Source organism: Pleuronectes platessa, chromosome 18 (genome assembly GCF_947347685.1).
Source record: "Pleuronectes platessa chromosome 18, fPlePla1.1, whole genome shotgun sequence".
NCBI lineage: Eukaryota > Metazoa > Chordata > Actinopteri > Pleuronectiformes > Pleuronectidae > Pleuronectes > Pleuronectes platessa.
Window position 1 is genome coordinate 20,906,534 of NC_070643.1, and position 27,438 is coordinate 20,933,971.

The 27,438-nt window shown below is 45.8% G+C and overlaps 1 protein-coding gene across 1 annotated transcript; it reads left to right on the forward strand.

Annotated features, from left to right (window-relative positions):
* Nucleotides 1-623: 623 nt before the first annotated feature.
* Nucleotides 624-27,277, forward strand: rnf19b (ring finger protein 19B). The gene is made up of 10 exons (XM_053446340.1): nt 624-900; nt 11,209-12,472; nt 18,980-19,179; nt 21,134-21,278; nt 21,742-21,904; nt 22,969-23,083; nt 23,230-23,370; nt 23,455-23,644; nt 24,105-24,239; nt 25,107-27,277. The coding sequence occupies exons 2-10, from the start codon at nt 11,799-11,801 to the stop codon at nt 25,552-25,554; spliced, it is 2,211 nt and encodes a 736-aa protein (XP_053302315.1). The 5' UTR covers nt 624-900; nt 11,209-11,798; the 3' UTR covers nt 25,555-27,277.
* The last annotated feature ends 161 nt before the right edge of the window (nt 27,278-27,438 follow it).

The window sequence follows — 27,438 nt, forward strand, 5'->3', positions numbered from 1 at the left end:
TTTTGAGGAAGAGGAAAAGGGAGGAGAGGAGGAGTGGGTGAGGTAAGAAGAGGTGAAGGGAAAAGGGTGAGAGGCTTCAGGATAAACGTCCCCTCCTCCCTCTCTGTGTCCTGGTTTAGAGGTTCAGGAGTTTGTCTTCGTCCTCCACATCCACTGTCTCTAGCTACTCCTCCTCTTCCTCTCAGAACTCTCCAGCTTGTCCTCATCTCACTCAGCTTGTCCAGGCAGGTCAGGTATGATGTGGTGGAAGCTCGGCTCCTCTGTGTTTCTTAATCAGCTCGTCCTATTACATGAGGATATATGTACAGTATACTAAAAACCAGTATAACCTATGTAGTATAATACTTCTACTGCATTGTGTGTGTTGTATGATACTTGTAATACACAATGTATGTAGTATTATGCTTCTAATTGATAGTATATGTAGTATAATACTTCTACTAAATAAAGTATCTAGTATAATTGTACTGCTAGATAGTGTATGTAGTGTAATACTTGTACTACATGTTGTAATATTTTCCACAACAATAAACCAGCCCTAGTTCCTGAGCGGGACGTGACGTACCTGGTCGGGGCTTTCCTCCATGACGTCAGCCGGCGGCGGGGCGGGGCGGGGCGGAGATTAGTCCGAGTTTCAGCGCCGATCTCCGGGGAAGCAGAACAAGCAGAGGCCGCTGTCACCTTCCAGGACCGGAGCTACCCACCACCTCCACCTCGACCTCCTGCTGCTGCCCGAGAGCAGAGAGGCCGGAGCGGCCACAGGACGGAGGTTCACACCCGGTTCAGAGCCGCAGCTTCGGAGAGACGGAGCGAGGCAGCGCGGGGAGGACGCCCGGGAGAGGAGGCGAAGAAGCGGCCGTGTCATCGCTGCTTAGCCGCAGAAACCCGGTCCCGAGTGAGGTGAGTGCCCGGTGCTAGACCCTCCGTTTCCCCGCTGCTTGTCTCACATGTCAGGGCTTCGATCACATGGATGTAAAAACTGCATCATCTAAAAAATGACCATGACATAGGGAAACACATCTGTATCATGACCATGACACAGGAAACACATCTGTATCATGGTCATCACACAGGAGACACATCTGTATCATGACCATGACACAGGAGACACATCTGGATCATGACCATCAACACAAGAAACACATCTGTATCATGACCATCAACACAAGAAACACATCTGTATCATGACCATCACACAGGAGACACATCTGGATCACGACCATCACACAGGAGACACATCTGGATTATGACCATGACACAGGAAACACATCTGTATCATGACCATCACACAGGAGACACATCTGTATCATGACCATCACACAGGAGACACATCTGGATTATGACCATGACACAGGAAACACATCTGGATCATGGTCATCAACACAAGAAACACATCTGGATCATGACCATGACACAGGAGACACATCTGTATCATGACCATGACAGAGGAAACATATCTGGATCATGGTCATCAACACAAGAAACACATCTGTATCATGATCATGACACAGGAGACACATCTGTATCAGGACCATTACACAGGAGACACATCTGGATCATGGGAACATCCAGCAGGATTGAAAGTAATCTAATTTGACCAGGGAGTTAAAATCCTGACTGACTTTCCCTTTTAAAACCCATACCAGTCTGCTCTGCCACTCCCAGTCCCTGTGTGGTCAGACATACTGGGTCCTCGCACGTTTCTTGTTGCTTCTGCGGAAAGAAAAGTCTGAACAGAGGAGATATTCTGATAAATATGAGGCAGATGGAAGAGAAGCTGCTGGAGGGAAACACAATCAACCCAGTCGGGATGATGATGGGGATATTTGGGCTTGAGCTTCACCTCAAGTCCACATTTTATCATCGTACTCTAAGGTTCAGTCACATTTTCCAGCGTCACAGGAGAAAGGAAAACTTAAAGGTTCAGTGTGTAGAATTCAGTGACCTCTAGTGGTGAGGTTGGATGTTGCAGCTGAGCCCCCCCCCCAACCATGACAGAGAACCTGTGGAAACCTTCAGTATAGAAACTCAAACGGTTTAGTTTGTCCAGTCTGGGCTAAGAGAGGACCCGCTCCCGATTTCAACAAAGTATTTAAATATCTGTAGATAATAATATTTAAAGTATTGCAGAAAGTACCCTGTGGGATTCGGTGGAGTCCACAGATGTGTCACGTTTCAGTCTCCTGGTGTTTTCTTTTCATCGGAGGCAGAACTGTGAATAATCTGTGCTCATGTTCTTTTTAAGACGCTTGAGTGGACGGGAGGAGACGAGTCGTCCCCTGTCCTCTCTTCCCTGAGACGGGACCAAGCTTCTGAGGATCTGGAAACAAACTGTAGACGCTCGTTCTTACCTGATCTAGTAAATCATTTTTCTGATTATCTGCAGCGCTCTGAAGTAAACCAGTATCGATCAGACTGGGAACTGAGCTCAAAGTACTGGCTGATACTGAGCACATAGTCAATACCAGGGATGTTTTCTTGTGTAAAATCAGTTCACGTCTCTGCGTAGAACTGACAGCGATTGTTTGAGTTTTAACTTTAATTAAAATCAGCTGCCAAGGTTTGTTTTCCCTTTTCAATTAATCTGCAGATTCTTTTTAAACCGATTCATTAATAAATCGTTTTTGTCAGCAAGTCGTGAAAAAAATTAAACCTGTTGTTACGTTTAGAAAGTTAATATTTGAGTTCTATCGTTTCTTTGTGTTAACTGTAGGACACCAGCAACATGTTGTAATAGTTTCCTCCTCGGTGGTGACTTTGTTCTCTCGGGCTTCCTGGTCAGATTGGAACCATTACCTCACCCAGGGGCGGGTTGGGTTCCCGACTCGTCACGTGTCTCGGGTTACGGACAATAGCCCGGAATCAAACGCTCGCTTGTCCCTGCATTGTGCTGCTGTTTCCTCCCTGAAACCCGAATCCACTCGTCCACTTCACTACTGTTACACCTCCTCCGTCTCCGTGCAGGCCCCAGTGTGTGTGTCTGTGTGTGTGTGTGTGTGTCTGTGGGTGTGTGTTGAGAGGACGTGGTGTAAAGGGGCTTTGCTCTTTGCGACTTCAGGCCTGACATTAAACATTCAACAGCTCAGCAGTGTGGCTCCTGGTTGTTCCTCTAATTATAGACGCTCCCAGCCTGGTTCTCTGTACCTCCACCTTCCAGCGCTCTGGATTACTGGATGTACTTTTTGTGAGTGAGTGTGTGTCCGTGTCTGTGTGTGTCCGTGTGTCTGTTTGTGTGTTTGAGAAAGAGAAAATACTCAAACACTCCATTTGCGTTCCCACGTTGTTCCTCCCTTAAGAATATGGTGTATGAAGTTTTGCCAGAGGGACACACACGTCTTGTCAGTTATCTTGCGTTACATTTATCTGAATGAGAGTCGACTTCAGTAAAATTCCACACAAACAGTAAATGGTTCGACAGATGGAGAGATTCGAGTTCTGTGGAAACTGGAATCCGCTGGAAACTGTGAATGCAGCCTCATGTAAGTGGAGCGATGGAAACCTGCCAACTCCATGTCTCCAATTTCCAAAGCAAAGGTTGTGTAAACATCATTAGCAGATAACACATCAGCACACACAACCACACACACAAACACACACACACAGCACCTGCACATCCACAGTTATTAAAATATTTCTTTATAATTTGGCAATTGGGGCGTTGAAAGAAGTGAACATCTTTGAGGGGGCCAGATGTTTGTCTTGGGCAGAGGCTTATGTTAGCTACTCACACACACACATGCACACACACACGCACACAGACACACACCCACAGAGAAACAGTGTGTGTTAGTAGTTGGATTCCAGAGAAGAGCAGGCGTCACCACACTAGTTGTTCCACAGAACGCTGCCTCCTCTATTATCTGTGATATCTCTCTGATCCGGCCGCCGGCACATCCGAGAGCTAATGGAAAATGATTGTTGGGACAGAATCCACAACGTGTCGTGTGGTCAGCTCTGTGCTGCTGGGAAACATGAAGAACAGAAAGTTCTTCATGCTCTGTGTGACACTAACTTCAGGCTTTGTTCCACTAAATGTCTTTTATATATTATCTTTTATTTCTGTGTATGTAAACCATCAGATTTATCTTTTTCCAGCAGACGTGGGACTTTTCTCTTCTTTGATAGCCAGATAAAGACTTGATTGACAGGCTGATGAAAGCCTGTTGACACGTTTTATTTGAACAAAGGAGTCTTTGAATTTGCCGTGCGTGTCGCCCTGTGCTCAGATCTGTCACCATCTTGTTCCTTCAACACGAAGCTCCTCAGTTCAACTCTGTGTAAAGACTGAGCTGCTTCTTCTCTCTGTGGATTGAACAGATCAGATGTGACCTGTTGATCAGAGTCAGACTGGAGCTTCACAGTTAGAGGGTAACTGTGAGACCAGCAAACTTCTAATTTAATTCTCACAAAGATGGAAAATAAGCACATTTATTAGACATTTTAAACTATTATTTAAGCAGGAAGTAAGAAGTGGAATATTTGACCTGAAAGGGGAAAATTGTCACGATTATCAATTATTATTTCTTTGCTATTAACACAAGTGGGAACAGTTCTCTTTGGTTTCAGCTGGTGTTGGTTTAAAAGTGGGTTTGGTCGCTATAGAAAATTGTTTCAGGGAAAGTTGAAGGGCTGTGTGTGTCTGTGTGTGTGTGTGTGTGTGTGTGTGCGTGTGTGTGTGTGTCTCTGGGATCTTGACACAGGACGTAGTGTTCCTGTATTACCAATCTAAAAACATTCCTAATTTGTGTGAATGTGTCGTTTAGAAACCAGTTATTCAGTCGTGATCTTAAATGTGTGACTCAGTCGGTCCTTCTGCTCACTGGAGAAACCTTGACTGAGTGTGTGTCTGTGTCTGTGTCTCTGTGTGTGTGTGTGTGTATTCTTGTGTGTATTCTACGAGAACCAAGTGTTCTTACAAAGATGCAGAGATCCTCCACCTCAGTTATTTTAAAGGAACATTTAGTTCCTAATAATGAGGATGTGTGTGTGTGTGTGTGTGTGTGTGTGTGTGTGATTGTGTGTGTGTGTGTGTGTGTGTTTGATCTATGTGGTCCATTAAAACGATAACTACCTCGGGGCTGGACGATGCCTAACAACAGAGCAACGGGGGCTTTAGTGCCATTTGCAAAGTGCAGCTGAAACAATAAAATCCTCCTAATAATGGGTCAGTAGCTTTCATCACTGACGCCACAGACACGGGGACGTGGAACCCTCTGTAGTTAAAGGTTCCTGCAAAGCTCCTGTCCAAACCAACCCAAACACAAATGTGGTTTTATCAGGTTGTGGCCTCGTGCTCTGGTTCCTCTGAGGCTTCGCTGCTTCAGGAGCATCTGGTATTTTATATTTGTAAACTGCAGTTTAACACAGTTTTGTCTCCTCTGTAAAACTTGGAGGTACTTGCATGCTCACTTAATTTTATTTCACGAAAGAAAATGACGTTTCCCTTTTCTAAAATTAGACTTTACGAGAAAAACACCCGACGAGCTCAAATAAGGCGACGCACAGTTTTTCATGAAGATAAAAAACAGAAGTACAAAATCAGCTCCATGGAAACAGGCAATAAAAGTAAAAATACCTTCTGCAGATAACTTCTGTATTTTACAGGTAATTCAACCTGTAAAAGAGAAGTTTTAATACCTTTAAATAACAGCAAACGAAAAAGAATCGGCCATTATTTAGCATCGCATGTCTTTTTTAATTTGCCTGCAAATAACACACGTCGACAGCAGAGTCAGCAAAGGTTTAACTTTATTTCCCCACTGGCTTTTAGCTGATTGTCTCTAATTAGCTCTCTCTCTCTCTCACACACACACACACACACAGAGACACACACACACACACACACACGCATTATTAGCTCGGGGTTGAGTGGATGACCACCTGGCTCCGTCCAGGGACCCTCAGATTAGCAGGGTTTTAGTGGGTATCACCGTCTGAGCCGGGCCGGACCCGAGCCCTCTGTGGATCTGCTCGTGTTCACACAGAGTCATCAGTCAGGTCGGATCTGGGGCTTGTAGCTGAGGCTCTTATCCAAAGTGATGAGGTGCTGCTGAGTGGAACAACAGGATAATGGGTTGAGTCTGATTTGTCATGTGGAAGAGAAATGCCTCAGAGGTTTGTCTGGGAAAGAGTTAGTTAAATATTTTCCCCCAGCTACCGGCTGATTTACTGGTTGTGCTCAGGCTTGTTTGCTCCTGTGGTCGGTTGGATTTACTGATCCTGCATCAGTATGTGTGCAGGTTAGATCAGGGGTGTGTAGATGATGTATTTTATCCAGACTGAGTGAAACATCCTCAGATCTGCAGCTTCCTGAAATCTGGATCCGTAAGAGGAGAAGAGTTCCCAGCAGCCGGACGAGTTCTCCTGAGAACCTGTGAAGAGCGAGGTTCAGAGGAAACTCAGGGCTCGGACACTCAGTAGAAAAATGTGTTTGGAAATTCTGCACTTGAGCTTATTAATAAAGTGAATACAGTGAATAAGAGGAGTTTGTGTTTTCAGACATGACCTGCAGATACAGTTCAGAGAAGTGAGTCTGGAGTTCACCCAGAGTTTGTCTTTCTCACACGCACAACGCAGCGGGAGGTTTTCTGTTCCCGACCACATCAAATCCTCCGTATAGACAGGGTGAGCGGCCAGGTGCAGCAGACAGAGACAGGAAGTGACATCATTAACTCACACAGAACACACAGCGGCGTCGGCTCCTCACCGCAAACTGGAAACCTTCTACGTGTGTCACCGCCTTTTTCACCGGGAGATATTGGTTTCATTTTCAGTGTCAGTTTAGTGTGGATTATACTATAAACTTGTAAAGTGTGAAGGGTTCAGAGGGCTGGGTGTGTACTCGTGTTTTTATGGTTGTGTGTTTGTGTGTGTGTGTGTGTGTGTGTGTGTGTGTGTGTAGACATGTCGAGTCTCGCTGTGAATCATTTTGTTCGATTACAGCGATGAGAGCTCTCGTTACAGAACATCTGGAGCACACAGCTGATTACTGAGACCCAAATGTGTGTGTCTGTGTCTGTGTGTGTGTGTGTGGGTCTGTGTGTGTGTGTGTTTGTGTGCGTATGTGTGTGTGTGGTCTATCATTCTTCCTTATGGCCTCTCTAATGTGGAACAACCTGTCAGTGGCGCCCACGCTCTCTGAATCACTCCACTGTCATAAAGTCTTATTAAAAATGTATTGGTCTTATTTAATCTGAGCAAACAGCTTCCGTGAGTCTGAAGTTTAATGTTTAATATGTTTTACTGGATGAGTTATTTTACATATTGGTTATTATGGTTTATCAGGTTTATAGATGGGGCGTGTTTCACCGTCACTGGATGTGATTCACAGAGTGTTGCAGGGAAACAGAAAAACATACAGGAACTAAGAACGTGTCTGAAATCATTGACGCTGTTTCTTCACGGAAATTAAAGTGTTAATAAATCTAAAATCGATGCTGAGCTTTCTTAATAATAATGGCTCAGGGCCTCTGCTTATAATTTTGTATAGATAAAGTGGATTTTATAGATGCAAAGATAGAAACAATTCATTTCTAGGTGTATGTGGTGCAGATGTTTCCAATTTGGGAAGATTGTGTTATGAATTTTTTCCGCGAATTCACTCAATCTTAGTTTTATTGATTCATTTAGTCCCAAAAGGTCAAAACCTGGCGACCATCACAAGTTCCCAGTTCCCTCACTGATGTTTGGTTTGTTAACAATCACATAAAACTGAGGAAAACTGTCAATCTCTTTATATCTGAGAGGCTGGAACCAAAATGTATTGAGTAATTCAGTCTATTATTTATTGCACAATCCGCTCCACTGAAGGTTTGATTGTGTGTACCTGTGACGTGTGTGTGTGCGTGTGTGTGTGTGCGTGTGTGTGCGTGGGCGCTGCCGGTTGCAGCTTGCCGGCCGGCCGTGCCCTGCAGGGAGAGATTTGAAGATCCCAAAGTGCTGAGGTGGTGATTCTACAGTCTGAAGCAGAGGAGTCAGAGAACAGAGAACCTGCAGAGCAAACCTCCACCTCCGTCTCCCTCCATCTATACCTCTCTCTCTCTCTCTCTCTCTCTCTCTCTCTGCAGACCAACACATGCACAAAGACACACACACACACAAACGGTTTCTACATATAACCTCATGGTCGGAAGCACCCGAGAAGAAAAACTTGATGTTTCTTTTGGACGAAGATGGAAGACATGACCATGAGTGTTTCTGAAACCTTGATGTGTGTGTGTGTGTGTGTGCGTCTGTGTGTGTGTGTTTGGCAGATGGGTCTGAACAGCCTGAGAACTCCACAATCTGGACTTGATTTGTTATCAACACGCTCACACACACTTTGTTCCTCCTCCTACTCCACTGCTGCTCAATTTAACACACACTCACACACACGCACACTCACACACACACATAGACACGCACACACGTCGGGCTTTCTGCAGTTGTGGGGACAGTCTTAATGGACAAAATGAAGTCCATCACCTGAAACCTTAACGACCACACGCTGCCTTTACTCCATCCTTAAGGCGTAAAGGCGTTGTGAAGACCAGACACAATGTGTTGGTCCTCACAACCACGAGAAAGACACACACACACACACACACACCCACCCACCCTCACACACACACACACACACACACTGATCTCAGAGTGTCGCTGCTCGTACAAAGCATTTCTCTTCCTCTCTCTTTCACCTTTGTGGTTTCAGTGGCTCTCGATCTCTCTTTCCTCAGACACACACAGGTTCCTCTCTCTCTCTCTCTCTCTCTCTCTCTCTCTCTCTCTCTCTCTCTCTCTCTGGAGATTCACTGATCTGTCTTCTCACTGGGAGCGTTGGTAAGGAGAGAAGTTTAACTGGTTCACAAAAAGCTCTGTGACAGGATTTAATAAATGAGAATAAGGTTTAAGGTGTAAACGATTAGTTTCTGTTTTCACATCTGGCTCAAGAGACACAGCTGGATGAACACTCACTGACAATTATCACAAACTCAGTGGGTGTGAGTTTATATTTTGAAACTGCAGCTTGTTAAACTATCTGAACTTCCTGTTTGAGCCTGAGAAGACGCTGAGTGACGTGCTGCCGGGGTCACTGTGCGTCTGCAGCTGATAAACCAGTGTGAACATGTAAATGAAGTTTCACCGTTTACTTGAACTCTGGAAATCCTGTTTTTCTCATGCGTGACTCCGCTCAGGTGTGTTTTCCTTCCGTGTGTCGAAACAGTCAAATGTGAACAAACTGGAAAGTGAACAAAGGACAGATTTGACTGTGTGTCAGACATGAGGATGAACTTTGTGTATTTGCTTTTGTAAAACTCCCTGATTTCATTGGACGTTCATGGTTCCCAGAGGATGATTCTTCAGATCTATCAGAGACCTTTAGCAGCGACGACTCTCCAGGTCTCTTTGTTTGTTTTCTGAAAAGCTTTTAAAATAAATGTCCTAATAGAATAAAAACTTTCCTCGGGACTGTTTTATTTTTCGCCTGGAAATTTTTAACTGACTCAGACTTTTCCGTTTGGCCTCGAGGGAACAGTCGCTCGGTCGGCCGGCTGCTCAGCTACTGGTCAGCTAATCTGTCAGTGACGTGGATCCACACACACACAGACACACACACACACACACACAGTTCAACCTCCTGACTGGGCTGACGTTTACTGGGTCAGCATTACCCTGTGTGTTTGTGTGTGTTTGTGTGTGTTTGTGTGTTTGTGTGAGGGAGAGAACAAGTCCCTAATCGTGTTTTCTGGTCAGAGAGAGTGAACACGATCTGCTCCTCTGTGGCAGTGTGTTTGTGCGTCTTTACTCCAGTTTTGTGTTGATTATTATACGAGGTTGTGTTTATGGTTTGTTCGTTTGTTACTTCGCTGGATTACGCCACGACACCTGGTGAGAGGACGCAGTGTGGGTCGGGGAACAACTCAGAGTCAGAGGGTATTTATGAGTGTGTGTTGTTTGGTGCAGATCTAAATCAAAATCCAGGTCAAATGAATCTAAACGTTGATTATCACACAGACACACACACACACACACACACACACACTTGGTGGAGGTACACACGTATCTGTAAACTCACATTTCCACCGCTGCTTAGGTTCCTTCTTTGGTACGACTTTTCAAGAACCTACACAACCTTGTTGTAGCATTTTGTGATATTTTCCTCTGAGTTGTGCGATTTTTTTGTTGAAGCCATTAAGAGTCTGAGGCTTTCAACTGAAGTTACAGTGAAACAACACACACACACACACACACACACACACACACACATACTACTTAACATAGCTCACACAGCCTGTAATAGTAAAGGGGATACAGGATGTAATTATCATGCCTACATGTGTGTGTGTCTGTGGCTTTGTGAGGCTGATGGTGTGAAACCGCCTTCCCGTGTGTTGTGTTGTGTGTTCCTGTGTTTTTATTTTGTGTATATGTGGCAGGGTTTGTTTTTGTGTGTTGTGTGCATATATCTCTCTCTCTATATAAATAGGTGTGTGTGTTATCATGTGTATCAGTGGTTATCCATAGGGATATGTTCAAACGTGTGGTGTGATTAAAGCTAGTGTGTCTGACAATGTGTGTGTGTCTGTGTGCGTGTGTGTGTGAGCATTGTAGACCTGTGTATTACCAATAGAATGTACAATATTCACTTGCCAGTTTATGCTCCACTGCTTGCGTCTGTGTTTTGTGTCTGTGTGTCTGTGTTTTGTGTCTATGTGTGTGTGTGTGTGTGTGTGTGTGTGTGTGTGTGTGTGTGTGTGTGTGTTTGTGTGTGTGTGTGTGTGTGTGTGTGTGTGTGCTTGTTCATAAGTGCCGGAGCCACAGCGAGCGTGGCCATGGTAACGGCACTAGCGGCTCAGTGTGATGGAGAGAGAGAGAGACGCAGACATGATGATCACATGATTGGTCAGAGCGCTCGATGATGTCACATGTTTAACTGATGATTAATACGTTGTTGTTGTTTTTGTTTAAAAACACACTTTGGTTCCATTAAACCTTTTTTGTCATGTTTGTGTAACATGTGACGTTTGTTGCCTCGTGTGGAGTTAAAGTGTAATTAGCGTGAATAGATTCTTCGGTTCGGGGTCACGAGAGTTAACGATCAAAATCGAAACCCAGGAAGGGGCGGGGGGGGGCGGGGGGGCGGGGGGGGGGAGGAGGAGGAGGAGGTGTGGTGTGTGTCATACTGAGCATGCTCTTTGTGTTAACTTCCTGTTCTCTTCCTCCTGACAGAACACACGGCTGTGCGAGAGGAGGAGCGGCTCTGCATCCAGCTGGAGAGAACTACACCCGACTGAGGGAGTGTTACTCAACAGGCTCCTCTCTCTCTCTGGATCCTGCTCCTTCTCCACCTCCTGTTCTCAGGAGGAGGTGCTGAGGAGGACGTGGATGTTTCTGTACCACAGTGAGGATCTGGAACATCTGCCTGAGAGATGAACCACCTCGGACTCGTTCTCCTCCGTGAAGCTTTCTGCTGCCGGATTTGAAATCAACACCTGGAGCTTTTTTTTTTTTGTGTTTGTTTTTTCTTCACTTTCAACTTGTGTTATCTCTCTTGTGTTTTGTTTTTTGTGTCTCTTATCTCACCCGGTGTGTCTCTGATAACGTTTCTGGTTTTGGTGAGAGGGGGGGGGAAGGACGTGACACGCTGAGGTTTCTCTGCCAGGAGCCTGAACATCATTCGAATTCCAGTTTGGCTTTTACAAGACACTCCTTTGTGTGTGTGTTTGCCTGAGTGTGTGTTTGTGTCGCTCACTGTCCCTCTGAGACACATTAACGTGCATCAGGGGACAATAACAGCCCTGTGTGTCTCTTCTGGGACGATGGGATCAGAAAAAGACTCCGAGTCGCCCCACTCCTCGGTGAGCGGGGTCCCCAACCCTAAGTGCCGTGCGGCGGGCAAGCGCCAGGGCCGCATCTCCTTCCACAGCCTTTTCCACAGCAAACGGGGCTCTCGGGGCACCAGGGGCCCCAAAGGAGCAGCGGCCACCCCGTTGTCTCTTCATCACCAACTCCTCCACACTCAACAACAGCTCCTGCCTTCTGCCTTGAGCTCCACGCCCGTCGCAGCCGCTGCTACGCCCACAACTCCCACAACTCCCACCGCCACCGAGAGCCCCGAGGACCCCGCCCCCAGCCCCCCGTCCAGGCCACTGTCCTCCAGCCAGGCGTCCCTGGATGGAGCCCCTTCCTCCGGGGGGGCCGACCTCCTCGAGTGCCCCCTGTGCCTGGTGAGCCAGCCCGCCGACCAGCTCCCCGAGCTGCTGGGCTGCAGCCACCGCTCCTGCCTCGGCTGCCTGCGCCAGTACCTCCGCATCGAGATCACCGAGAGCCGAGTCCAGCTCAGCTGCCCCGAGTGCGCCGAGAGACTGTCCCCGCGGCAGGTGGCGGACATCTTGGATGACGCGGCCCTGCTGGAGAAGTACGAGGAGTTCCTCCTGCGCAGGTGCCTGGCCTCCGACCCGGACTGCCGCTGGTGCCCGGCGCCCGACTGTGGGTAAGAAACGTTCTGAAGTCTTGGTGCTGGTGGGTTTCAGGGGTGTTTCCATCTGATCAGGTTTTCACCCGGCAGCACAACCAGCGGGTTCCTCTCTGTGAACACAAGCAACCTGAGACGCTCCCAGTCTCTTGATGGTTTAGTGATTCATCTTTTAATCATTATGTCGTCAAAACAGATTTAACTAGCTTCAAACCCTTTGTTTTAACCAGTGGACGAATAATTAACTAAAACAGAGAATCAGCAAAACTCCAGGATAGAACCAGTGAGGATTTAAAACTTCTGCCCTGCTGATCACACGGGGCTGAGTGGATTATTAACAGGTTCAAGTTTTCAAGTTGACTTCGTCTGTTCCACTTTCAGCTGTGTTGGTTTTCTTCTTCCTGTTTCTTGAACATGTCTCTGATGGAGATTAGACTCACGAAGGTAAAGTTTACAGAACTGGTGTGCGTCACTGGTTTGTCCCAGAACTCCCCCCCGAGGGAATTCACACTGTCGGAGTGTTGATAAAGAGCAACTGAGTTATTGTGAAATACAGAAACTAAACTGGTGACTGAGAACAAAAGGGAAAATGTAACAAATCCAAACCGATGACAGACGGTTTGTGTTTCTTTATCGTTGTGAAATTGGGAGTTTTTTTTCATTTGTTCTGATTCCCTCGGGAATAATTCATGGATCTTTGATGAAGACATATTAGGAGACTGATTTCTTAAAGTGTGTTAGATTTGTTGAGGTTTGAATTCAACGGGACTATTTGTGGAGGTTTGTGCTGCATTGAGTTGTTGTGTGTTTACAGTGATACACAACATGTTGTCGGACATTACGTCAAATTGGTTCATGGAAACTTTCTCACTGTTTATGTCCTTATTATCAGGCTGTTAGCTGCAAAATCACTCCCCCTCTCTCCCCCTCTCTTCCTCCCTCTCTCCCCCTCTCTTCCTCCCTCTCTTCCTCCCTCTCTCCCCCTTTCTTCCTCCCTCTCTCTCCCATTCTCTTCCTCCCTCTCTCCCCCTCTCTCTCTCTCTCTCTCCCTCTCTCCCCCTCTCTCCCCCTCTCTCCTCTCTCTCTCCCCCTCTCTCTCCCCCTCTCTCTCCATCTCTCCCCTCTCTTCCTCCCTCTCTCCCCCTCTCTTTTCTCCCTCTCTCTCCCCCTCTCTTCCTCCCTCTCTCTCCCATTCCCTTCCTCCCTCTCTCCCCCTCTCTCTCTCTCTCCCTCTCTCCCCCTCTCTCCCCCTCTCTCTCCCCCTCTCTCTCCCCCTCTCCCCTCTCTTCCTCCCTCTCTCCCCCTCTCTTTTCTCCCTCTCTCCCCCTCTTTTCCTCCCTTTCTCTCCCATTCTCTTCCTCCCTCTCTCCCCCTCTCTCTCCCCCTCTCTCTCCCCCTCTCTTCCTCCCTCTCTCTCCCTCTCTTCCCCCTCTCTCCTCCTCTCTCCCCCTCTCTCTCACCCCCTCTCTCTCACCCCCTCTCTCTCCCTCTCTCCCCCTCTCTCCCCCTCTCTCCCCCTCTCTCTTCCTCCCTCTCTCCCTCTCTCTCACCCCCTCTCTCTCCCTCTCTGACACACACAATCCTTTCCTTTGCTCAATTTGCCATTCGGGTTCTTTCCGCGGCCTCTCTGTTGTAATTGCCTGGATCTCAGATGAGCAGCTCGGCCTCAGATCTGTGTTTCTCTGTCCGGGCCCCGACAGAACAGGAACCAGCTCATTAGAGAGAGACGTTCTGAGGCGGCTGCGTTTGAAAGTTGAGGAGAGAAACTGAAACTGGGTTAGAGTCTGTGGTCGGAGGAGGGGAGAGTCCGATTTGGTTTTGGAGGCCGAGCAGCTCTCGCCTGGGTTCTGGAACAAATGAGAGGCGTTTGTTTCATCATAGAAAGCAAGAGTGATTCATTTTGTGTGTTTGTGTGTGTGTTTGTGTGTGTGTGTGTGTGTGTAGGAAGAGGCGATGCAGATTTTCAGTGATACACTCTGTTGTGGTCCTGTACAGTAATACTGGGGCTTTCACAGGGGAAGGCCACAGGGTCTGTGTGGTATCGTAGATCTGACTCAACATGTTGCTGCTTCTGCTCGACACTGTGAGACAGAAGATCAAGGAAATATAAATCAATTGGTCAAATAACCAAGTATTAAAATAGAAGTGTGTGAATTAAGATGCACAAAAATCAATAATAATCAAATACCCCTGAATAAATATATTTTATATCAGGGGCTCATGTTCTGATTTGGAACTGAGGCCTCGTTGATTATGAGAACATGAACAACACATAGTTAAACACATCAGTGATCAGCTCAGCTCGGATTTAAACAGCCCCACTGTGTTATTATGTGTGTTAGAATAAGCAATGTGACCTGAGTGACAAATGTGTGTCAAAACAGGTTCCTGAGGTAACACAACCTAAGTGTGTGTTTGAACAGGTCGGCTGCTGACCCAGATTTCTACCAGGTGTGTGACGCCAGCAGTGACTCAGCCTCCCTCTTCAAATCCACTTAGTCCACATGATTATTCATCTTAGAGAGCGGCTCAGTAAACACACACACACACACACACACACACACACAGACACACACACACAAACTGTCATTTCTACAGAAACAGTGTAATAGGTTGGAATCTCTTTAGTATTACTGAGAATTCAGTGTTTATATCTATGAGTGTGTGTGTGTGTGTGTGTGTGTGTGTGTGTGTGTGTGTGTGTGTGTGTGTGTGTGTGTGTGTGTGTGTGTGTGTGTGTGTGTCCTGCCTTGTAGGAAAGTTATGTAAATGTGACCTGGACTTTTTATTTTTCTCCTTTTTTGAAAGATTCACACGAGAACATAAGCAACAAGTAGAAAAACTGTGTTGCAATGATGAACTGTTAGTTTCCATAAACAATATCCCACATGATGTTATATGATCACATAAAGTTAAGTCAATAGATTAGTTCGAGTTTGTTTAACTAAACAAGAGACGTTAAGCAAAGTGCAACGTTGGGAGGAGATGCTGAAGCCGGAGCTGCTCCTCCTACACAATGTGTGAGTGTGTGATTCTAACACAAATACAAACAGAGTATGTTTGTATACATACTCCCCCCCCCAGCCTGGTGGAGGAGGGTTATCTCGGGTCGACTTCACCTCCAGACGACCCTGAACCTTTGAGATGAGAAAGAGCGAATCAGGATCAGCATCTGAAAAAAAACACACAATGAGTCTCCGAGCGTTTCACCAGCACACACACACGGTGACACACTCAACACAACCACAGTCCTTCACTGGTTGTGTGTCTGCGTCACCGGAGGAAAAACCTCGTTAAGCGGCTCCTTCAGTCGCTCACCTCTGACCTGCCGTCTGCCGACCGGCCAATGAGCTGCGAGCTGCGTGAGTGTCATCGCCGATCGACCAATCAGAACCAAGAGAGGACCGCCGCCGCCAGTTGCTATGGTGACTATCAATGCGGCGTAGAGGGAGCGTTGCCAGGGGTAACAGGAGAAGAGACTTAATTAAACAGATCAATACAACTGAACTCAGTGTGTGTGTGTGTCTGCGTGTGTGTGTGTGTGTGTCTGAGGCTGAGGATTTGCAGAGTGTGTGTTCATCCGCTGGTGTGAAACTGTCTGTGTGCGACACTGTGTGTTGGTTAATTAGTGTGAATTCCCATACGTGCACATTGCTGCGTGTGCGTTAATTAAAAAGTTTGACAGGGCTTTTTTTTGTGTGTGTGTGTGTTTGTGTGTGTGTGTGTGTGTTTGTTCTTACTTGTTGTGCTTTCGTCGCTGACCCACATGTAAAGCTTGTGTTTTTGAGTCAGACTAATGCACGTCCAGCCTGCTATTAGTGTGTGTGTGTGTGTGTGTGTGCATGTGTGTGTGTGGTAACATGGCATTCACAGGCTCAGCAGGATTCCCAGGTGTCTCTCGGAGGAGATCTCAACACGCAGCATGTCAGCGCTCATTAAACTACTCTCTCTCTCTCTCTCTCTCTCGCTCTCTCTCGCTCTCTCTCCTTCTCTCTCTCCCTCTCTATCTCTCTCTCTCTCTCTTGCCTCTTTGGTCGCCCGTCTCTCTTCCCCTGTCAGACCTTGTCTCTCCCTCTGAAGCCACCAGTCACAAGATGGGAGTTGACGCTGGGATGTTTTCCCCGTCACTGGCCGGGCCCTGTACCACAACCAGTCCCGAGTTATTCAGGAGAATCGCACAATCCCCTTCCTGTTCAGTTGTTGGTTGTTTCTGGGGCGTTCCAGCGGCAGCATGTTACCAACAGTACAAATGAATTTGGCAAAACCTCTGACTTGAGGTTCACACTTGTGGTTGTCAGTTAAATGCTGTTTAATGAAATTCTTTGGTAATTGGTAATAAACAGTGTTCTGAATACCACCTTGGATTTTGAAGTCGGGGTCGTTGGGTTCCTCCGACCTTCTGAGTTGCCACTTCTGATTTCTGAGGTTTATTGGAACTCGGCATTAAACCAGAGCTCGTTCTGCACCGGCCTGTTTGCAGCTCTTCTCTGTGAAACTGTCAAAGTGACCTGCAGTTAATGAGCCGGTTCTAAATCAAGACAGAACCTGAAGTTGTGCTGCTGCTGCACAATGAGCCGTTCACCTGTTGATTCAAGTTCACCGAGTGAAGCTCGACTCGTGTCCTCGTGTGACCTCACTGCAGATCAAGAGGAATTAAGGATGTAAACAACAGGAAGTTAAACTCAGCGAGCAGAAGCATGAACTGAGGCTGGAGTCGTCGGCCTCAGCTGCAGGTTTTGGTTTTAATTTGCAGCCTTTAACTTTGTCTCTTCCCTTTTCTCTCTCGTGTGTCAAGCTAAAAGTTTGTCCGAGCAACAGAGTCTAAAACGAGCCATAAAATCTATTTTCGGAATGTGAGGTTAAACTTGTAGAAAGCAGGGAAATGGTTAAGTGGTGAAGAGCTCGTTCATGACTCATCTGAATGTGAGCTGTTGTGTTTCTGTTTGCAGGAGCTCAAAGCAGAGTCGCTGAGGCTGCAGAAAGAAAAATGCAAATGTTGCATCTCTGTGTTTATTCCCCCCCCTCACTTGGATTGAAAGTTTCTAAGTTTATGGAAGTTTTGAGTCAGTTCTGTGACCTTTGACCTTTGGGACCTGGTGAAAACCCTGTGGACACTTTCAAAAAGCCTTTGTTTCATCTCGTGTGTGTTTCTAAACCGAAGCGATGTGTGAATCCTCAGAGGGAAAGTGTGTCTGAAGGACACTTCATGTCTCTTCCTGTCCCGAGAAAGTAAAACTCTTGTCTCCAGTGATTTCCATTAATGTCCTCATTCATGAGAGCAGGCCTGTCAACAGGAGCTGGTGATGAGGGACGTGTCGGAGGAAAAACAATTACAAGTTCTCCGTTGTTATCACATCTCGGAGCTTTTCCTCGTTGTCACTGCGACGCCTGGAAACGACTAATGTGCTGAAAACTGGCAGCCGCTTTGTTTCCATCCAGAAAAGGTTCAAATCCCTGTGAGCGTTTTATTATCACTCCTCCAACATGTGTTCTCCCACTTAGCTGGGTGACAGCTCTCCTTTGTGATTCCTCCAGTGACTGACAACCGCTCATCTCTCAGCTCGCCCTCTTTTTAAAAAGCCCTTATTTGTCTGTGTTGTCGCCAAAACGCCCTGATGCTATTTTTAACCAACATTTATAATTATTTTCTTAGTCTGGTAAAGTTTTGATAAGAATTTCAAAGTTCATCAAAATACGGAAGATTGTCAGGGCCAGAAATAAGAAGGGTTTCCATTTTGCATATCGACAATAAAGTTGAAATGTTGAGATTAATCTTCAAATTTCAAGATCAAACTTTATTGTTGAAATGCAAGAGTAAATCTAATTGTGCTAAAGAGCTAAAGAAAAAGTGATTTCATTTGTCCTTTTCTTTTAAAGTGAGATAATTGATGTTTTTTTGCGAGTTTCTAAAACATTATCATTTAATTTAACTTTTTTGGACTTTCCGGTGTTTGTGAAATAATCCACAAAACAGAAAATTTGACTGATGATGTTCAATTCTTTCAACGATGCAATTTTAAATCTGTCACAAATCACAACTGTGACCACTCGGCTCCTTTCACTTGTGAGATCCACATTAATCGACCTCATCCCGACTCTTTCCTCTTCTCTGTCCATCGATCAAACTTCTCTCGGTCCACAAAGAGCTAACAGGCTCCGTTAATGGGCCTGTCAGCGGCCATGTTGGAGAACTTCTTCTACTTGAGTTCTAGAGCTGCAGCGATGTAACGTGTGTTGCCAAACGTGGGGTGGGGGGGGGGGTCAGGTTGAATATTTCACTCGGTGTCACAACAAGCAGATATCATGTCGAGTTCCAGCCAACTTGAACTTTTAATAACGGAAAGACTCAAAAGACTCTGAGAAACAAGCTGGAGTCGTTTTGATCAGCAGCTTTGATTCAGTGTCAGTATGAGAACAGCTTTAACTCACTGAAGCCTCCTCAGTCATCTCCTCATGAAGATCACAACTGTCTTCCTGCTCTCATCCTTTCATTTCTCCTCCTCCTCTCCCTCTCCGGTCACTCAGCTTCGCCGTCATCGCCTCGGGCTGTGCCAGCTGCCCCCGGCTGGTCTGTCGCAGAGAGGGCTGCGGCGCCGAGTTCTGCTACCACTGCAAACAGGCCTGGCACCCCAACCAGACCTGTGACTCCGCCCGGCAGCAGAGGGCCCAGTCCCTGCACACCCACAGCAACCACTCCCCCAGCTACACCCAGGACCAGGGACCCGGTGAGTACCTGGAGAACACACAACTCTGCACAATGTGTGCGTCGGTGTCTTAAAAACATTTTCTCCCCCACGTTTCCATCCTGAAATGTACATCACACCTGTGAGGGGTCAGTGGGTTCGTCTCTCTCAGACTTCATCACATGTCCGTCTCCTCAGTCTGTCAGAGCCTCGACTCAGACGTGTCTAACTCGTCTGCGGCTCCCCGGTGTTCCCGCTGCCGGGGGAAAGCTTGAAGTGTTCAATCGAGCGTGAGACACTATTTATACCACAGCTTCTCTGCCGGAGAGTTTCGTGACTGCTGCACCGAGCGTCACCGTCAGGCAGCTTTTTAAAATGTCTCCATGTCTCTGCTCAGGCTCTAAACTCTCCGTCTGGTCAGATTCTCAAACTTTGTATTCGAGGAATGTTAGAAATTGTCAGTTTAAGGTTTGTTTATAAAAAGTTCCCTCCAGGCTTCTGAAAAAAATAAATAAGAAGTAAGTTTGTGTTATTAAATATTATCAGCAAAACATCATCTTGTGACTCGTGTGGTGTGGAAACATTTTTAAAATGCAGAAGAGAAAAACAATCTCAGTTACAACAACACTAGATTGTTACGAAACAGTGACAGCTGTTTAAAATAAGCTTTTCCCTTTTTTGACATTTTATTTCATACCACACACATAATACTACAAACTAAATTATTCTTTAAGATGTTTATTGATTTTTAGGCACGAAGGAATAAATAGGAACAAACTGCAAATACTTTTCAGACCTACAGTTTATTTAAAAGCAAGTATTTACTTTTACTCAAGTAGAAAAGTAAACACTGTAAAGAGGGCAAACAGATACCAGTGTTGTTGTAGTGATGACAGATGCATTACAAACACGACACACCATAAATACTGTGTGTGTGTGTGTGTATTTTGATTAAATATCTATTAAGTGAAAATCCCTCCAGCTGTTCCTCAGCCGTTCTTCATCCTCCACCACTTCCAGTCTGCGTCTCTCTGCCAAGTGTTCAGAGGAACTGACTCGCTAAACAGTCCAGCACACCCCCCCCCCCCCCCCCCCGTGCCGCTCTGTCAGAGCTGCTTCTTCTTCTCCCCCGACACAGGAGAGGCATAGGAGAAAGAAAAGAGAGAGGAGAGGAAGACAGTGAGGGTCAAAGAGAGACAAGGGGGGGGTTTTGAGTCACGTCAGCAGAATACAGAGTACACAAACAATAACACACACACACACACACACACACACACACACACACACACACACCGAACCCACTTCAACCGTCTCTTCGAATGTCTTCAATGCCCAAATGCCCTTTAAAGAGCAGACAGCGTTCCCAGCAGCCGGAGTTCAAACACACAACTGATTGATTATTTCTGGCTTCTTTTCTGTCTTTCCCTGAAAATGCATTAGAGGACAAAGTGCTGCGATGGTTCAATCCATTAATCTAATGAGGTTTGATTCTAATGCCGACAGGGGAGGAACGAAAAACACAGAATGAAGGAGAACAGTTGTAGAGATGGAGTTTTATTTTTTTCTTCAAACAATTCTCACATTTGAAGGATGTGTTTTAATTTGTTTTACTTTGAAGCCGACGTTTAACCCCTTTGACTTCATTCTGCAGGTGGATACACACACACACACACACACATATACACACACACACACACACACACACACACACATACACACATACACACTGGTTCAGAAGTTTATTTGATTTTTTAAAGATACAGTTGTAGATCTTAAAAACCTCTAACTTCAGGCTGAGTCATTGGGGAATATGCAAGAAATAGATCTTGATCAGAAGATTAGCTTAGCTCGGCATAAAGACTTAAATAAATCTGAACAGAAGAGTGAATAAGCTTTTTAAATATTCCTCTAATATCTCTGCTTTGTAAATGATATCCCACAAAAATATAGAATAGACATTTTTCCTCATATCAGGTTGTTTGTGCTCTGTCTCCAGCTGACGACATCAAGCCATGTCCTCGCTGCGGCGCCTACATCATCAAGATGAACGATGGCAGCTGCAATCACATGACCTGCGCCGTCTGCGGCTGCGAGTTCTGCTGGCTCTGCATGAAGGAGATCTCCGACCTGCACTACCTCAGGTAGGAACGGCCATCTGAACCAGGAGAGATATAAAAAACACCTCAGCTCCAGTTTTATTAGTCCTAGTTGAACATTAAAAAAATGACTGGGTCGTGCTCAAAGTTTTGTTTCAATGAGTAATAAGGGATTTGATCAATATAATATATGTGGAGTTCCCCAAGGCTCAATCCTGGGTCCTCCTCTGTTTAAGATTTCCCACTGGAGATAAAACAATAACATCAGGTATCATATCTATGCAGATGAGTTAACTTTCTTCCTTTGAAAACCACGACAGAAATCCTGTAATTTAGGATTTAAACTTCAATTCCCATGTTAAATTATATAAGGGATCTATTTTCCCTCTTAAAAAACATGTTTGTATCAAATATTATATACAAAAAAACCTTCTTGCCTTTCAAACATATAGATTTAAACCTTGAATCTCACCTGTCATTGTCCCCCCCCCCGTGTTTCCCTCATCAGTCCATCCGGCTGCACCTTCTGGGGGAAGAAGCCTTGGGGCAGGAAGAAGAAGATTCTGTGGCAGCTGGGAACTCTGATCGGAGCTCCGGTGGGAATCACCCTCATCGCGGGCATCGCCGTTCCCGCCATGGTCATCGGCATCCCGGTGTACGTCGGCCGCAAGGTGAGAAACAGCAGAAGAAGAAGAAACATTGGATTCAGACAGTAAATCTGTTCCTCCTTCTCGTTTTACTCAGTTTGTTAGTTCATCACTTTTTTGATCAGATTTAGAATCCTGGGTTCTGGTGCCACTTGTTTGGTTGTTTAAATTTAAACTAAAACCAGTAAAACATGGTCACAAATCAAACTGGTCAAACTGCTTCTTTAAACCATCTCTCTTGTTTCCAGTTGAAATGTTTATCTCAGATTTTTCTGATTTGTGGTGTGAGGGTGTGGCTTTTACAAGAATCGCATTTTTGCTCCTTAATTACTGCGCCATCTTCTGGTGGATCGGGGTCATAGCACTTGCCGAGCACTTGCACATCCTTTCCAGGTTTCATGTTTCCACGTCTTGGCAGCTCAGAGCAATTTGCTCAAATTTCTCCCTCGTCTCCATAAAAACGATGATGTCAAAGCTCTGTCTGGTTCAAACAAAACCACCAGAGAGAGGAGGTGATGTTTCGATGCTGGTGATGATACTGTAGCGCTCCCTTGAGGAGAGTAACGGAACTGCACGTTGAAGCCTCCAGAAGCTCTCACGCTCACTTTGTCTTTACTTTTTGTTCACGTGTCTCCAGGAGCGTTTAAAGAACTTCATGGTTAAAAGATGACAACGTAGACATCCTGAGAGTTCTGCTCTAAAAGTCTAACAGTATTTAATCCGTCTCAATTAAATGTGCGGAAAAATATTATACAAAAATTATATAAAAAGTTGTAAATTAGATGAAAAAAAGATTGATCTTGGTAAAACATAAATCAACTTACACCAGATACAAGAATAAAGCTGCTAATCAGAATTCTGTAATGAATCGGTGAGTCTTCATTGGATAAAAACCTGAAACTACAAAGTTAGCTAATTAGTTAGTTAGTTATTAAGTTATGATATTAAGTTATGAAAGCCTTATTCTAACGAAAACATTATTTTCAGATTATTTTAAACGAATGTCAACTCATTAAAAACATCATTTTCAAAGTGCAGTTCATCTTTTTGAAACGTGTCAAACCGTCTCTCTCTCTCCTCCGCCTCAGATCCACGCCCACTACGAGCTGAAGAAGTCGTCCCGTCACCGGAGGAACTTGGCCATCACAGGGGGCGTGGCCCTGTCCATCATCACCGCCCCTGTCATCGCAGCTGTCAGCGTGGGTAAGAGCCTCGTCTGTCAAAACAAACCAGGGACAGTTTGTTTACCAGCGTCTAGACACACGGCTGCTGATGCTTCCTGACGACTTATTTAAATTCTGACAAAAGAGGATGAAACTTTATTGAATCAGTGCTTTTGTTGTTTCCAGGCATCGGTGTTCCCATCATGTTGGCCTACGTGTACGGCGTGGTTCCCATTTCTCTGTGTCGAGGAGGCGGATGTGGCGTGAGCAGAGGGAAGGGCCGAGGCATGAGAATCGACTTTGATGAGGACGACGGACCAATCACGGGTGAGAGACCATCCTGTCCTGTTGACCCAGTTTCCCTCGATGTGTCCAGGTTCTCACGTGTTTGCTTTCTCTCTGTCTCTTCAGTGGCGGACGCGTGGCGTGCCCTCAAGTCTCCGAGCCTGGGCGACAGCAGTCTGGACGGGGCCCTCAGCGTTCTGAGCACCACCTCCCCCAGTGAGGGCCGCTCTGTGGCCCCCGGGACTCTGGGGGGCACACCCCACTTCAACACATTGGCGGGGGGGGCCCTGGGGACACGCAATGGCAAATACAGCAGGTGAGGATCAGAGATGAAGTTACAGAGCCGGACTCAGGTCAAGTTAAAGATGAAGAGTCGCAGCATTTCAGGCTTTTAGTTTTTATTCTGTACTTTTTACATAAAGAGCGAGTTTTGAGGTTATGTTTTCACCCCCTGTCCGACCGCACAAAAAAAACTAAAGGGATTTCTATGAAACTTGGTTCTTTAATCGCGAGATACATTCTTTTTCTACTGTTTTTCTCAACACCACAAATATATTAAGGAACAGGAAGGAGGAGTTGTAATTTGTGGGAATTGTAATTTATTTATCCGCACAGTTGAAAATAGCAAAGACACATAATATAACACAGGTCAGGAGGAGGCAGAGGATCCAGTGGGCTTACATTGTAAAACATAATACGTCCAGTTAAAGTGTTTTTAATGCTAAGTATGGACCGAGCAGAGCACTGGGTCATTGTGGATGTGGGTTCTGCTCCAGGCTGGAGGTTCAAGCAGCCGAGTTGGCTCAGGAATCCGCCCAGAGGGAGACGGGCAGCCTGGGAGCCGGGAGCGACTGTGCCAGCACCAGAGGGATGGCCGGGTCCATCATCTCGTCCTACACGCTACCTGACCGGTGAGAGCGGAGCCGGATTTCTTATTTCATTCTTCTCGTGTCCTTTCTGTCACTCGTCTCCTCTCCTCCTGGGTTATGTCGGTCTGCAGACTTGGATGTGATGCAGCCGTGAAAACAGGATTAAAACTAATCTGATGACTCGGCGGTTCGATGCCATGATGTCATGTTGTTTTCTCCTCTGTGGCCGCTGGGCCTAAAGCTGCACAAATCCCTCTGTCATATAAAGACAGCTTCTGTTCACAGTGAATTAACCACATCACAATGTCACGTCGGAGCTGAGGGGACGGTCGTTAAGATGGAAACAAAATCACTTTCTGAAAAGAATCTGGAACTGATTCATAAATCACAGTTCAGAATTGTTTACGTGCTCCAGTATTTAGTTACGATTCAAAGTTTCATCAGGGGCTCGTAAAGTTGTTTCTAGTTTTCTTATAGACATTTAAAACCCAGTTTCCTAAAAATGTTACACATCAAATATCTTCTTTCACTTAACCTTTATGAATAATCTTAAATAATTTGATCTATAGTTGAGAAAAACGTATACATAAACAAGGGAGCTGGCTGCAGTATAGGTCATTAACCTCACCTCCTCCATGTTAGCGGATGGGACCAAACTAAAACGTCAAAGTACATTTCTGTCATTTTAGGTATTTCTTGTTCCACTGATGTTTGATCATGTTTCTGATTATAATAATGGGGTGTGATGTCATGATTGACAGCTGAGAGTCAACACGTTCATTCTTTAAATACATTTGTGTTGTTCTCATCAAAATCCTCTTTATTCAGAGCAAATTGAATCCCTATAGAAGAGTGTGTTGCTCTTCGTGCTTCATATTGAGACGTGTTGTGAATCCTGTGTTTCTGCAGGGACTGCACCAACCTGGAGATCCAGGTGGACATCGAGACCAAACCCAGCCATCTCTGCCTGACCAGCGAGGAGGACCTCACCCCTCCTCCGGGCTCTGCCGCCATGGCCACCGCATCCGGCGGGGAGGAGCCTCAGGACTGCAGCTCCAGAAGGGGCGGGGCTTTATCCGGCTCCGCGCTGGCACTGTCCTCCGTGGTGTCAATCAGGGAGGGGCTCCGAGACGTCACCCTGGCTCAGCCGGAGAGCATCCGCAGCGACCTGGAGATGTCCGACACACAATCCGACGACATCGCGGAGCTGACGTCGGACGACTGTGACTCGCCTCATCCCAAAAGCTGTCACCAGGGGGCGGGCCAGCAGCCCCAGCCCCCCTCCTGCCGAGCCCTGAACCCCCCCACCGAAGGCCTTCACTGTCCCCTGGACGTCAACGTCATCCTCTACGTCTGAGAGAGAACTCGCTCTCGGGTTTGCACAAAAACGAATCCCCGACATTTACATTTAAACTCTCCCTTTCTCCATCGCTGTCTTTCTGTCGCCATTTCTCATTTGCTGCTTTCACGACTCACGGTCTCCGTCTGAACCACAGACCGAGTCCTCTTCCTTTCCTCCGTCTGTCTTATCTGTCCACCTGTCAATCTCCTCACTGAGTAAACTGTCAGGTTTCTACCTCTGAGATTTAAAAGATGATGATTTATGTTTACTTACTCCTCGGTGCAAAATGCCTTGGCTACTTAAGCAAAAAAAAAAACAAGAGAAAAAATAAGAGGTACAGATTTTTCACATGAAAAAAGTACAACAACAAAAAAAGAACTTATTGTGAAACAAGGTGAAAAGTCACCAAAGCACAGCGGAGGGAGCCGGACTGTTGTGAGGATGTGAGCTGAGGACGAGGGGATGTTTATAACAATGTGTGAGTGAATGTGGACTCAACCATTGTGGCTTTACTTTCCCGTTCTCTTCTATTTATATTCCGATGACCCTTGAAATTGATCCGTGTGCATGAGTCTGCATGAGCCGCGTCTTGTGTGAGAGAGTTTTAAAAAGGGGGCGGCGAGTTTCTGTTGCACTAGTGAAAGTTAAAGTTTACTTAAAGAGAGAAGCTGCACTCGAATCTCACGTTATTCTGCACAGAGGAGGGAGAGGAGGAGTAGTGTGGGTTTCCGATGTGTGAACAGGCTCTGACCCACTTGAATGTTGTGTGTGTGTTTGTGTGTGTGTTTGTGTGTGTGTGTGTGTGTGTGTGTGTGTGTGTTTGTGTGAATGGACTCCTGATGAATGTACCTGTTTGTCCCACTTTGTCTTTGAATGAGCACTCGTGCACTTTATCTGAATTTACCGTATTTATCTTTTTTGATCTTCGTCATCTGTTGCTATGAGTTTGTTTACTTCAGTTGCGTAATAAAAACGTTTGTGGTACAACTAAAATTAATCAGCTACCAAAAGGCCTTTCATGTCGGATGTAACACATTTTATAACCGCGATGAAAACTTAACACTTTGTCAAATGTATCATTCATTATTTTCAGCCTAGAGGACTTCCCATGTTTTATCCCATGTATAATCCAAGGACTATAACAACCTTCAGCTTTTTCTTTATGATGTCATGTTGTCTTAATCTTCTTTTATCGGTCGGTGACACTTTGTTTTTGGAGCCAAACACTTTGATTGTCGATGCCAATAAGCTTTTTCTTAATCATCCTCACTGGCCTGACTTGCTTCTTAGCTTTGTATCACCTCTGTGCTTCTGTGTAAAAAGGTTCTGCAGGTTCTCCTTCAGTCCACGAGGACTCCGCCTGGGAACCTTTCGTTCATCTCAGAGTAGCTTTATGGATTTAGCTGCTTGTGTAACTCAGCAGTGCTTCTCTCGGTCCGTGTCTATCACTCGTTTCCTGGCTGCCTGTGAGAAAACACACAGAAAATGTACTGACGGACGGAAACCGAACCTTCCTGAACGAGTCTGATGAACGTTACTGGTTCCTGTCTTCTTTTGAAAAGGTTTTAGAGTATATAGATAGCAATACTGTATTTAAGTGTGGTTGTTCTGTTTGTGTATTTCCTGTCACTGTCCCAGCTCCGCCTCGTGTGGGGTTGTACAAGCAGGACTGTGAAAGACAACTTGTCGACCTTTGAGGGGGGGAAAATAAACACAATCTGACGTTGCACCAAAGAAACGAGTTGTTGTTCTTGTTACACTGGGAAACATCTTTTGTTGTTGTCTTTTAGAAACACAATTTTATTAAGTGTTTTGTTATTTATAAACCATTTAAGAAATATTGCAGTTTTTTCCAGAAGAAAGTTGACTTGAATCAGAGACGTTACAATTCATTAAATA